At 37.8% G+C, this 14,575-nt stretch overlaps 1 protein-coding gene across 1 annotated transcript in view; it reads right to left on the bottom strand.

The window, feature by feature from the left end:
- The window catches only part of VWA3B (von Willebrand factor A domain containing 3B), a 493,423-nt gene that overhangs the window by 264,223 nt on the left and 214,625 nt on the right, over nt 1-14,575 (bottom strand). The window contains exon 9 of the mRNA XM_006900716.1: nt 2,187-2,341. Coding sequence (XP_006900778.1) covers nt 2,187-2,341 — 155 coding nt within the window. The remainder of the gene's footprint in view (nt 1-2,186; nt 2,342-14,575) is intronic.

The raw sequence follows: 14,575 nt of genomic DNA, 5'->3' as shown, positions 1-14,575 counted from the left end.
GATGGATTGATTCAGTGACTGGGGTAATCGGGATGGGTGTGTCAGAGGCAGTGTGATTTGCACAGGATAGAGCAGGGTTTAGGGCTGTTGTACATTGGGTCGCTATGAGTTGCAAACGACTCGACAGCACATAACAACAAGAATAAATACATTATCATGTATGAGATGTAGGACAACAGCCCAGAATAAGAGCTAGATCATTGCAAAGAAGACTACGGGTGGCGGAGGGGGGAGGTAAATGTGCAAAATGAATGAATACTTAAAAAAAAAGTGAACTGGAGGAAGGGGAAGGGAGAGCTGGGGGTAAAACTTTCAATGAATGAATGAGAATTAAAATCTATCTTCTCTGTAAATATTAGTTAAAATCACATTTAAAATAAAATTTTATTTGTTTAAAAAAAGCTGATCCCAATGAAGGAATTTTTCTTTCACTTTTCAAAGAGAGGAGTAAACTGGCAGGGATGGGTGGGCAGGGAGAAAAGTGCAACAATAAAAGAGTGGAAATCCAAAATCTCTATAAATGTTCATTAAAATTAATAAAATTTTTTAAAAAGCTGATTCTTTGAAAAGAACAGTAAAATAGATTCAAACCAGACTGATTGGAAAATTAAGACATATATTATCAATACCAGATTTATATTTAAACAAGTGAATATTCAATTGAAAATCTTTCTATAAGAAATCCGACTGATTTTTATTTGTTGATCTTTTATCCTGCTAACTTTTCTGGAAATAAGAAAACCAATATCAATTACAACAGCTACTCATACAATTAAACTTAAGAGACAAATCAAATTATAGACACAAAAGGCCTATACAAAAAAATTACAGAACACACTGCAAGAAACAAAAAAATACCTAAAGAAATGGAATAATGTGGCAGGTTTATAGCTAGAAAGACTCTAGGAGTCACTCAAGGGTGCATAACAACAACAAGAACGAAAGCCACTGAACTGTGGTGTTGGCTAAGAGTATCAAATAAACCATGGACTCTAAAAGAAAAAACAAGACTGTTTTGTCAGAAGTACAATCAGAGGCAAGGATGGTGGAACTTCTCACATTCTGAGGGCATTTTGTCAGGAGGAGCCTGACAAATCATACTTGGAGAACTACAAGGTCAAAGAAAAAAAAGAAAGGCCGCCCATAAGACAGAATGGACAAATGACTGCTATACTGGGTTCCAGCCTGCAGAAGAAAGTGAGGATACTAAAACAACAACAATACTAACAAGCAATGAACAATATGCGAACTCTGAGGAGCTCAGGTGGTCTAACAGTAAGAAGCTGCACCACAATCTCAAAGGCACGCTATTTGCATTCACTAGCTGCTCCATAGGAAAAGGATGGACAGTCCACTCCTATACAATTCACTGCCTCTGAAAAACCTACTGCAGGGTCAAGTCTGAGTCAGTTCCAACCTCTGAAACCTATTTGATTTGGTATCTAATCTAATTCATAAGAAAAGATCAGTGAAATTATGCCTCCTTTCTAAATGATGGATGTGGTACTCAAAGACAGTAACTTTCCCTGGGTAATGGAACAAATAACAAAGCTGGAATTAGAAGCCTGCTCTATATTTTATCCCAGATCCATGTGCCTCATGGATGTATTTGTTCTTCTTGGTCTACAGTGGCATCAGAGGAGGTGATAGACTGAACGGGAAGATCATCCTGCATAGACAATCTTGAGTTCACTAACTTGACAGACCAGACTCGTATTTTAGGTTTTAAGAAACAGCAGGGTTATGGTAATGAAGTTATTTTCAGCTCAATTATTTAAAAGAAAAACCACAAAAACAAACCCTTTAATTGTACTGAAATATTTCACAATGTTTAAAAAATTATAATATTCAAATGGTTGAAGGCAGATTTAATACAGTCTAAAATATACCTTTGGCCCACAAAAACCCTAAGATGTAAGTAGAAGCACTTCTTAGCCTTCCACAATCACACAAAATCATTGTGATAAATACACCTTTTGTTCACTGTTTTTAGAAATTTTCTGTTTTTTAAGAAGCTGACATCAAGCAATTCGAAATCCAAGTGACAAAAGGCCATTGGCATCTACTCTGACCTAGCAATTTTTATTGGCCATTTCACTTGGTTTGCTTTTACCAAAATACCAAGAAGTTTTCCATTTCAAGGGAAATTAGACTTCTAGTACTCTTCTTGATTGAAATACACTCACCTCCTTTCAATCTGGCTGAGAACTAGATTAATTCTTTCATTGTACCACTTGTACTTCTCCTTAGTAACATGGACATGGACCAAGCTCCCATCTTTCCAGGGAGTGTGGACAAATCTGCTACAATATTTTGCATGGATTGTCTTCTGGATTGTTTCCTGTAGAACAGAAAAGTCATTGAGAAAGAATCTCTTTAAGTCCCTTGGTACTTGCCCCCACCATAAAGTCACTGAATGATTAATTCAATCAAATATGTACTGGGATGTGCTCCATATGGAACTCAGTAGTAGATATCCTGAATGAGGCCCAAAAAGATATGAAGAACATGAGCTTAATCCTAACCTTAACCCTAACCCTCCACAACAACAAATTATGAAGCAACTGTGTGCATATGCTCTATCTTTACTTTTATGGTGGCTATACTGTCCTTATTCTAAGGTTTACTCTTCCATGTGGGCACCAGATTCATTCTCCTCTGTTTCATACCATCAATATTGCCCTCATTTTCAGATCTTTCCCAAGTTGTTTAGTGTTGTTATGTGCCATCGAGTCGCCTACGGCTCATAGCGACCCTATGTACAACAGCCTACACCCTGCTCTATCTCTTTTATTGTCATTTTTATTGTCTTCAACACACCTGTCTCCATCACCACAGTGACTGAATCAATCCATCACATTGAGGGTCTTCCTGTCCTGCACTGTTCCTCCACCCTCCCAAGCATGACATCCCTCTCCACGGACTGATCCTACCTTGCAACATGTCCTAAGTATGTCATACAAAGCTTCAGAATCCTTGCCTCCAAGGCGCAGCCTAGCTTCACCCTCTCCAGGATGACCTTGTTTGTTCTCCTAGCAGTCCATGGTATATTCAATACTCTTCTCCAGCACCACAGCTCAAAGGCATTAACTCTCCTTATATCGCCACTAGTCATTGTCCAGCTCCCTGATACGTAGCAAGTAATTGCAAGGATGATGGCCTCTATCAGGCACACCTTAGTCTCCAGACTGGTATCATTGCTCTTCAGTACTTTGGCAAGGTCTCTAACAGCAGACTTTCCCAACGCAATTCGCCTTTTAATTTCCTAGCTGCTGGGACCAAGAGTGTTGATTGTAGAGCCAAGCAAACTAAAGCTGTCGACAATCTAAATCTCTTCACCGTTTATCATGAAGCTGCCAACTGGCCCAATGGTGAGAATCTTTGTTTTCTTGACAATGAGTTTCAATCCATATTGAAGACTGCAGTCCTTGAACTTCTTTTTTTTTTTTTTTCAGGTCTTTTACAGTTTCAGCAAGCAGGTTTATGTCATCTACATAGCAATCCTGACGCCACACTTCTCCTCATAGAGCCCTGCCTCTCAGATTATCTGTTCCGCATATAGATTGAAAAGATATGGAGATAGGACACAGCCTTGACACACACCCTTCCCAATTTTGAACCATGCAGTGTTTCCTTGCTCTGTTCTGATAACTGCCTCCTGGTCCAAGTATAGGTTTCACATAAGTACAATCAAGTGTCCTGGGATTCCCATTCTTCTCAGAGTCAGCCAGAGTCTGTTGTGATCCACAGAGTCAAATATGCAGTTCTCTGTTGATGTGCTGTTCCATTCGTTTTTCTATAATCTTCAGCAGAATCTTGCTTGCATGTGATATCAATGATACTGTTCGATAATTTCCACATTCTGTTGTATGACCTTTGTTTGAAATGGCAACAAATATAGATCTCTTCCATTCAGTTGGCCAGGTGGTTGTCCTCCATATTTCTTGGTACAACTTGGTGAGCACATCCAGGGCAGGGTCTATTTTTTAAAATATGTCAATCAGTATGTCATCAATTCCTGGGGCCTTATTTTTTGCCAATTCTTTCAGAGCAGCTTGAACTTCCTTCCTCACCACAGGCTCTTGTTCATACATTGTTTCAGGAAATTTTTCTGTGTCCAATGACAATATTCTTTCCATCTTCTTTTAATGCTTCCTGGATCATTTAATATTCTGCCCAAAGCATCCTTAAGTATTGCAACTCAAGGTTTGAATTTGTTCTTCAATTCCTCAGCTTAAGAAAGGCTGAGCTAGTTCGGCCCTTTTGATTTTCTGACTCTAGTTCCTTGAACATATCAATGTAGTACTTTATCTTCCCATGCTGCCCTCTGGAATCTTCTGTTCAACTCTTTAATATCTTTATTTATTTCTTTTGCTTTGGTTTCTTGGTGCTCCAGTGCAATATTTAGAGTTTCTTCTGACATCCATCTTGGTCTTTTCTTCCTCCTCTGTCTTTGTAATGATCTTTTGCATTCTTCCTGGATGATATTCTTCATATCCTCCCACAGCTCATCTGTTCTTCATTCAGTGCCTCAAACCTGTTCCTGAGATGGTTTTGAAATTCATATGGTATAGACTCAAGGTGAAATTTTGGTTCCTGTGGACTTGATTTAATTTTCCTCAGCTTCAACTTGAACTTGTATATAAGTAATCGATTGTCTGTTCCACAATCAGCACCTAGCCTAGTTTTCACAACTGATACTGAGCTTCTCCAGCAGCTCCTTCCACAAATGTAACTGATCTGATTCCTATGCATACCATCACGTGGAATCCATGTGTATAGCCTGCATTTATATTTCTTATAAAATGTATTTGCAAAGAATAAGTCATTAACTGTGCAGAATTCCATCATTCTATCTCTGGCTTTATTTCTGTCACCAAGTCCATGGTTTCTAACTATTGATCCTTCTTCTCTATTCCCAACTTTTGCATTCCAGTCACCCTAATTATTATTAATGCATCTTGATTGCATGTTCGATCAATCTCTGACTGCAAAAGTTGATAGAAATCTTTTATTTCCTCCTCTTTGTCTCTGGTTGTTGATACATATATTTGAATGATGGTGGTATTCATTGGACTTTCCTTGTATGTGTATGGATATTACCCTGTCATTCACAATAATTTATTTCAAGACAGATCGAGAAACTACTTTTTTAAACTATGAAACCAACCCCATTTTTCCTCACCTTTTCATCTCCAGCATAGTAGATCATATGATCCTCTGACTCAAAATGTCACATGCCCATCCATCTCATTTCACCAATACTTAGTATGTCAATATTTATGTGTTCCATTTCCTTCTTAACAATATCCAATTTTCCTACATTCATGGTTCTTACATTCCATGATCCAATCACTAGTGTCTGCTTACAGCTGTTCCTCCTCCTATTTGTTTCCATACTTGAAGGCTCAGCCTCAGTTGTCATATCTGCTAGTCTAAGTGTGCTCTGTTGTACATAGGGTTTTCAATGTCCTGCTATTTTGGAAATGGATGGCTAATCCTTTTTCCTAGTCTGTCTTAATTTGATTCCTCAGATTTAGAACATTATCTGACAGACAAGCATTTTACAGAGAGGAACAGATTAAAGATATTTCCCAGTAGTAGAAAAAAACCAATAGATTCCATATTGTCCCACCTTGCCAGGTGTGTTTTGAGACACTCTTTTCCCTGCTCCATCAGCATTTACATCTATTCCCATTTATTCCATTCAACATCAATCTTACGTATCCAGCCTTTGATGTCATGGCCTATATGTCACTCTTTCTGGGCCTCTGTGATTCCTAATGCCTCAAGCTGCTGCCAGTTTCTTCCCTCTGTGGGTTGTATCTCTTGACTTCAGGAGTTTTGAACTTCTGCTCCAGGATTGACTTCTTGTGCCTTAGGGCATCTTCTCCTCCATTTATGCTACTGGAGTTTCCCAGGGGAGGTTGATGAATCCCATAGGCATTAAAAATGTTATTTCTTCTGTTTTAGAAATATATTTTTGACCCTGATATTTGCCTCTAGCTCTACTTCGTTTTTAGCTCTCATGTGCTCAAATCCAGACACAAGAGGTTAAAATCAACCAGCAGCTTCACAAGATGGGCAGTTTTCTCCTGTGTGATTTCCAGCCTCAGATAGCTTGCTAGTGGGTCAATGACAAGTCAGTTCCAGTTTGATAGCAATGAGAAGGAGCTACTGCATTTACTTCACTTCCATGCTTTTTAAAATACAACTCTTTCTTCAATTATTTTATCATTACTACTTCAACCAGGCAAAAATTCTAACATCTACCAAAACCTCATATGTCCAGGGAAAATGTTGTTATGGTCTGTCAAATGAATGACGACTTATAGTGATCCTATGCATAATAGCTCTGAACCTTGCACAATCCTGAGCCAATCTCACTGTTTCTGACACACTTACCCACATTTTACCTCAGTTATTGGGTCAATTCATCTCATCTGGGGTCTTCCTCTCTTGTGCTATCCTGCCACCTTCTTCCAAAACTGGCCCCTCCTGGCTACATAATCAAAGTATATGAGATGAAGTCTCAAAATCTTTGCTTCCAAGGAGTAGCTTGGTTTTATCCTCTCCAGGACAGACCTGTTTATTCCATTGCCAGTCTATGGTATATTCAATACTCTTCTCCAGCACCACAACTCAAAGACATTTGTTCTTCTCCTCTCATTCTTAGTCATTGAGCAGTTTTCTGATGCATAGCAAGTAATTGTGAAGACCATGGTCCAGATTAGGCTCACCTTAGTCTCCAGACTGATATTGTTGGTCTTGACAACTCTGGAGACATCACTGACAGAAGATTTTTCTAACACAATTCATCATTTGATTTCTGGACTGCTGGTACAAGAATGTTGATCGTGGAAACAAGCAAGCCGAAATTGTTAACCTCAATCTCTTCTCTATCATGGTGCTGCCAATTGGCCCAGTGGTGAGAATCTTCCTTTTCTTGATGTTGAGATTGAATCTATATTGCAGTCCTTAACCCTCTGTGGCAGATGCTTCAGGCCCTCCTCAGTTTCAGCAAACAAGGTTGCATCATCTGCATAACGCAGAATGTTAATGAATCTTTCTCCAATCCTAAAGTTATATTTCTCCTCATAAAGCCCAGCCTCCTGAATGATATGTTCCACATATAGATTGAAAAGTTATTGAGACAGGACACATCCCTGATGCCACTCCTTTCCTAATTTTGAATGGTGTAATGTTTCCTTGCTCTGTTCTGATGACCAGCCTTCTGGTCCAAGTATAAGTTTTACATGAGCACAATCAAGTGTTCTAGGATTCCCATTCTTCTTAAAGGTAGTCACAATTTGTTGTAATCCACACAATAAAATGCTTTGCAGAGTAAATAAACACAGATATACATTCCTCTGGTACGCCACATTTGGGCAAGATGTATCTGACATTGGCTATGGTGTCCCTAGCTAAACTCAGCTTTTATTTCTGGTAGTACTCTGTTGCTATTCTCCCAGTCATTTTTGGATAATCTTCGGCAAGATTTTGCTAGTGTGTGATATTACTGATATCATTTGGGAATTTCCACACTCTTGGATCACCATTGCCTCTTGAACATAAGTTGTTTCATGAAGTTCTACAATGTAAGCTAGTTCTTTTCAGTACAGTGATGACACTGTGTACTTCTTTTATCTTCTTTTGATGCTTCCTGGACCATTTAATACTTGGCCTGTTGCATCGTTAAGTATAGCACCTCGAGGATTGAATTTGTTCTTCAGTTCCTTCAGCTTAAGAAATGCATAACAAGTTCGATCCTTATGATTTTCTGACTTTAGCTAGCTCTTGGGACATTCCATTCTAATACTTGTTTTGTCTTCCTGCGGTGCTATTTGAAATCTTCTGTTTAGCTCCTTAACATCTTGATTTATTCCCTTTGCTTTGGCTTCATGACACTCTAGTGCAATGTTCAGAGTCTCTTCCTACATACAACTCAGTGTTTTCTTGTTCCCCTGTCTTTGTAATGACCTTTTACATTCTACATGGATAATATTCCTGATATCCTCCCACAACTCATCTGACCTTATCTCATTAGTGTTCAAGGGTTCAATTCTGTTCTAAGATGGTTTGTTTTCTCTTTTTCTTTTTTTAATATTACACTAGTTTATTTGCAAAGATCAAATATATTGTTTTTCACATAAGCTCTTTCCCATTTCCTTCAGCTCCCTCCTGCACATATCAAATTGTGTGACCCTATGATTACCACCCACCACCACCATCCCATCCTCACCCCTCTGCTCCCACCCTACTTCCCCTTAGATCCTCATACTCTTATATAGTATTTGTCCTTACAAGACTCAGTTAGTTCACTTAGCATAATGCTCTTCTGTCCCTTCCAAGTTAGGTATAATCTTAAAAAAAAAATCATTGCTCCTGTGTGCTGCGTAGTATCCCACTGTGTGAATGTACCATAATTTCTCAATACATTTGATATTGGTTGGACATTTTGGCTGTTCCCATGTTCTTGCAATGGCGAATGATGCTGCTTTATACACTGGTGTACAAGTCTCCATTTGTGCCTCAATTCTCATTTTCTCAGGGTATATTCCAAGCAGTGGAATAGCTGGGTCATATAGAATTTCTATAGTCAGCTTGTTAAGGAAACGTCAAACTGCCTTCCAAAGTGGTCGTATCATTTTACAATTCCACCAACAGCGGGTAAGAGTTTCTATCTCACCACATCCTCTCCCACATTTATTACTTGTCCTGTTAAACTTTGCCACTGCTACAAGAGTGAGATGGTGCCTCATTATGGTGTTTATTTGCATCTCTTATTGCCAGTGATTTTGTGCACTTCTTCATGTGTCTGTTGGCCATCTGAATATCTTCCTCTATGAAATGTCTTTCCATGTCTCTTCCCATTTTGTAATTGTGTTATCAGTAATTTTTTTTTGGTGGAGGCCCTGTAGCATTCTGTACGCTTTTGATATATGAGACTCTTGTCTGAAATGGTATTGCCAAATGTTTTTTTCCCAGTCAGTAGATTTCTTTCCACTCTGTTGGAAAAAGCTTTTGAAGTGTACAGGGATTTAATCTTTAGATCCCATTCATCAATTTTACCCTCTCCAAATTGTGCATTTCTAAGAGTATTCGGTAGTCTCTTTATACCATAGACAAGGCCATCTGAAGCTTGATCCCAGTTTGTCTCTGATAAAGTTTATGGTTTTGGGCTTTAATCCCAGATCTTTGATCCACCTTGACTTGATTTTTGTGTATGGTGTGAAATGTGGATCCTGTTTGAGCTTTCTGCAGGTAGCAATCCAGTTTTGTCAGAACCATTTGTTGAAGAGATTGTCATTATTTGATAGGTTTTATTTCCTTTTCAAATATCAGTTGATTTCTGGGTCTGTTTCTGGGTTCTCAATTCTGTTCCATTGGTCTATATGTCTGTCATTGTACCGGTACCACGCTGCTTTGGTTGTGAGCACTGTATAGTAGGTTTTGAGGTCACCGAGTGCGATGCCTCCCACCTGATTTTGGTTTCTCAGAAGTATTTTGCTTATTTGGGGGTCTTTTAGCTCTCCAAATAAACCTGACAATTGCTCTTTTGATTTCCTCAATAAATTAATTTGGTATCTGTATTGGGATGGTGTTGCACATGTAGACTGCTTTTAGTAGGATTGTCATTTTCACAATATTGAGTCTTCCTATCCATGGACTGGCACAGTTTTCCTTTTTTTTTTTTTTTAGGTCTTTTATTGTGTCTTGCAGTAATGTTCTGTAGTTTTCTTTATATAGGTATTTAGTATCTCTAGTTAGGTTCATTCCCAAGTATCTCAATTTGTGCTTGGTTATTGTAAATGGTATTGCTTTCTTGGTTTCTTTCTCTGAGTTCTCTTTGTTACTGAAGAGGAATCTCACTGCTTTTTGGATATTGATCTTATATCCTGCCACTCTACTCCATTGGTCAGCTAGCTCTAATAGTTTTTTTTCTGCTGAGTTCTTAGCATTTTCTGCATGCACTATCCTATCACCTGCATATAGTGAGTGTTTAATCATCTCTTTGCTGATATGGATGCCTTTTATTTCCTTTTCTTGTGGTATTGTCCTAGGAAACACTCTTTGTCTGGTGCTTGTTCACAAGAAAAATGTGTTGTGTTTTTTTTTCTCCATTGAAAATTATGTTGGCTGTTGATTTTGCATACATATTTTTCACTATGTTGACGAAATTACCTTCTATTCCAATTTTGTTGAGTGTCTCAATCAGGAAGGTGTTATGGATTTTGTCAAATTCTTTTTCTACATCAAATGTTAAGAGCATATGGTTCTTATTTAGTCTGTTAATATGGTGAATTACATTAATTGTGTTGAACCATCTCATTTGGTCAGAATGAATTATTATTTTTTTATGTGCTTTTGGATTCAACTGGCTAGAATTTTGTTAAGGATTTTTTTGCCTATGTTCATGAGAGATATTGGCTTCTAGGTTTCTTTCTTGGTGATATCTTTGCCTGGTTTTGGTATTAGGGTTATGCTTGCTTCAGAGAATGACTTTGAGAGTGTTCCTTCTTTTCAGTTTTTTTTTAAATTAGTAGAATTGGTGATAGATTCTCTCTGAATGTTTGGTAGAATTCAGCTGTAAAGCCATTTGATCCAAGACTTTTCTTATGGGGAAGTCTTTTTATGACCTGTTCAATTTCTTCTGTTGTGACGGGTCTGTTCAAGTGTTCTGTATCTGTCTCTGTCAATCAGTAAGGCATGTATTTCAAGGAATTTGTCCACTTCTTCCAGTTTTTCTAATTTATCAGAGTAGAGCTTTTCATAGTATTTTGATATTCTCAATTTAATATCATCTGGTTCTGTCTTGACATCACCTCTATCATTTCTTAACCAAGTTATCTGTGTAATTTCTCCTTGTTTTTTCTTTTAAGTTTGCAAGTGGTTTTTCAGTTTTATTGACCCTTTTGAAAAACCAGATCGTGATCTTATTGGTTTAAATTGTTTTTCTGTTTTCTAACTTATTGATTTCGCTCTTGTCCTTATAATTTTTTTTCTTCTACAGGCTGTAAGATTAGATTGTTGTTATTTTTCTATTTGATGAATGTGTTGAGTTAGGTCATTGGTGGTTCTTCTTTCTTCCTTTTTAATGTATGTGCCTATTACTATGAAATGCCCACTGAAGACTGCCTTAGCTGTGTCCCAGAGGTTTGGGTAAGTTGTATTTTCATTATCATTTGTTTCAAGGAACTTTTTTATATCATTATTTCTTTTATAACCCTATCATGTTCTAGCAGAGAGTTATTTTGTTTCCATTCTACATGGGTGGCTTTGTAATCTTTACTCTTTTGTAGTTCATTTCCAGTTTTATGACATTGTGGTCTGAGAAGATATTTTGTATTATTTCAATGTCTTTTTAATTTGTTGAGGCTTGCTTTATGTCCTTATATCCTGGAAAATGTCTCATGTGCACTTGAGAAAAAGAAAGTGAATTAAGCGTCAGTTGAGTGCAGTTCCCAGAATACAAAGTAAAGTTGACTGTATAATTGAGATTTTCTGCATCTCTATTAAGTTTCTTTTGGGTTGACCTATCCTTTGGTGAGAGTGGTTTGTTGAAATCTCCACTATTATTGCGGTGTTGTCTATCTCTTTAATTCTCTTAACCATTGTTTTATGTATTTTGTAGGTCTATCATTTGGTGCATACATGTTGACCAAGGTTAAGACCTCTTTTGTGCCTTTCATCAGTATGTAATGTCCTTCCTTATTGTTGATGGTTTTTTCATTCTGTAATTTATTTTATCTGAGATTAATATTGCCACTTCTGTTTTTTTGAGGCTTCCATTTCCTTGGTATTTTTTTCAGCCTTTGATTTTGAGTCTCTTTCTTTTATTGTTTTAGATGTGTCTCTTGTAAGTAACATATTGGTGACCTTTGGTGTTTTTATCCATTATCCTACTCTTTCTCTCTTTTTTGTCACTTATTTTTTTAAATTAATTTTAATGAACGTTTACAGAGACTTAAGGTTTCCAGTCACTCATTGTTGCATTTTTCTACCTCCTTCCCCTATCCCTGCCCAGTTCACTTTTCTTGAAAAGAAAGAAAAACGTTTTCATTGTTACACAATCCCTCTCCCCCAAGTCCACTCCACTATGCAGCCTTCACTCTGGACTTCTGTAATGACAAGAATACCCATTCATATATCCCATTTAAACAACTCTCTCGCTCATTTGTTTCAATGCTATATACATTGTTCCTCCCCTCCTTTTATGTCTTCCCTGAACCCTGGTGTCAGTCCCCTTTTACAACAGTGGCCCTATGCAATATTTGTCCTTTCGTGACTGAGATATTTCACTCAGCATAGTGTCCTCCAGGGTGATCCATTTTGAATAATATTGCATGAGTTCCTTGTTCTCCAGTGTTGCATAGTATTCCATTGTGTGAATATAGACCTTCTCTATCCATTCATTTGTTGATGGGCACTTGAGTTGTTTCCAGCTCTTTGCTATTGCAAACAAAGCCGCAATAAACATGAATGTGCATAAATCTGCTTGGGTGACAGTTATGGTTTCTTTAGGGTAAACTCCCAGTAGTGGAATTGCTGGGTCAAATGGTATCTCTTATTTGCAATTTTTTGAGAAAGCACCATATAGCCTTCCATAGTGGTTGCACCATTTTACACCCAACAACAGTGAATAAGGGTTCCAGTTTATCCACAACCTTGACAACATTTAATGTTTGCTGTTCTGTTAAATTTTGCTATTCTTAATAGGGTGGCATGATATAGTTGTGTTTTTTCCTCTTAATTAGTGCATTTAGTTCATTCTCATTAAGTATAATGATTAGCAGGCTAGGTTTTACGATTGCCATTTTGTTGTGTTTCTTTTTCTGTTGTTTCTGGTTATTATAGCCCATCCACTTTTGTTTGGCATCTCCATGTGAAGGACTTAAAATTTCTTGTAGTTTTGGACTTGTTTACAAATTCTTGAAGTTCCTTCTTTTCTACAAAGAATCTAATTTTCCCTTCATATTTGATGAGAGCTTTGCTGTGTATAAGATCCTCCTGGGCTGGCAATTTTTTTCTTTCCATCTTCTGTATATGCCATCCCATTGTCTTGAAAGTTGCATGTTTTCTGCTGAGAAATCAGAACTTAATTTAATTCTTTCCCCTTTGTAAATTACTATCTCTTGCTGATTATAGAATTCTATTTTTATATTAGAATTTGGAGAATTTGACTAGGATATGTCTTGATGTTTTTCTTTCGGGGTCTAATTTTTTTGGTATTCACTGTGCTTCTTGAATGTAGATGTCTCCGTTCTCCAAAGTACCTGGGAATTTTCTTCTAATAATTCTTCCACAATTTTCTCAGTGATTTCTCTGTCACTCCCATCTTCTGGAATTCTACTCAAATGTATATTGCTCTTTTTGGTCATCTCGCATGATTCCAATATTTTCTTTCTGTTTCATCTCTAATTTTTCTTCTAGTATGTTTCCAGTGAGGCTCTTGTTTTCCAGCTCACTAATTCTCTGTTCTATCTCTTCAGTTTTACTTTTTTGTCCTACCAACATGTTCTGGATTGCATTTTCATGCTTTTCTGTTATTTCCAGTACAATATTGGCTATATCCTGTCTTGTGATAATTTTTTAAGTTCTTATACCTCTTTATTTATACTATCAATTCTTTCTTCCATCTTTTGAAATTTCGCCCCATATCTGTACAAGATGCTCCTCATCAATATATTTCTTATGGACTGTTGTCTCCGGGGTATTTACTCTCTTAATTGTTTCTTCCATCACTTGCATCTTCTTGTGTAGCTGTTCAAATAACTCCATATCAACATATCTTTCGAGTTCTCTCTGTCTGGGGTATTCATTGGGTCTGCTTTTCTATGAGAAGGGTTATTTGGTTTTTCCATGATGAATGAAACAGAGTGCTGCTTTCTTGACATTATGTGAGTATGTTCTTAGTAGATAATAGGTCATTGTAATTATATAATGACCTAGAGTATGGCAATGTTTTGTGAAGGACCTGTATATTTGTGCTGTCCTCCTGGCATGAGACCTGTGGGGCCATGGGTCTGACAGCCATGTTTCACCAAATTATCTGAGGGGCAAACCAGCATTTCTGTTTGTTCCCTTCCAGACCTGGCATCTCTGCCTTGCTCAAGCTGTGCTGCTCCCTTTCACTTGAGCTTAAGGGGTCCTGTGAAATGTAGCTAAATAGCAGTGTTTTCCCCAAAGTACCTGAATGGCAAACCAGAAAGTCTGTTGTTGCTTTCCAGAACTGGCATCTCTGCCTCTCTCAACCTGACCTGAACGTTAGCTTCAGGGGTCCAGCATGGTGTAGCTAGACAACAGTTTTTGGCCACGCTGGAGGGTGGAGCTGGGAAATAAGTGGGTCAAGGCACTGGGCTAAGGGCAGGGACTACACTGTAACTAATGGTCAACTCCAAAATGAGGGATTTATCTTTCACTACTCCACAAATTGCTGTCTGTCAGATACCCCTCTAGGTCTAAACATTCAGATAAAGACAGACTAGGAAGAAGGATTGGCCATCCACTTCTGAAATAGCAGGCCTCTGAAAACCCTATGTACAACACAACACACACAGACGAACAGAAAGGG

This window comes from Elephantulus edwardii, unplaced genomic scaffold (genome assembly GCF_000299155.1).
Source record: "Elephantulus edwardii isolate Elephantulus edwardi_28Jun2011 unplaced genomic scaffold, EleEdw1.0 scaffold00291, whole genome shotgun sequence".
NCBI lineage: Eukaryota > Metazoa > Chordata > Mammalia > Macroscelidea > Macroscelididae > Elephantulus > Elephantulus edwardii.
The sequence above is the reverse complement of the archived record's forward strand: the minus strand, read 5'-3'. Positions and strand labels throughout refer to the sequence as shown.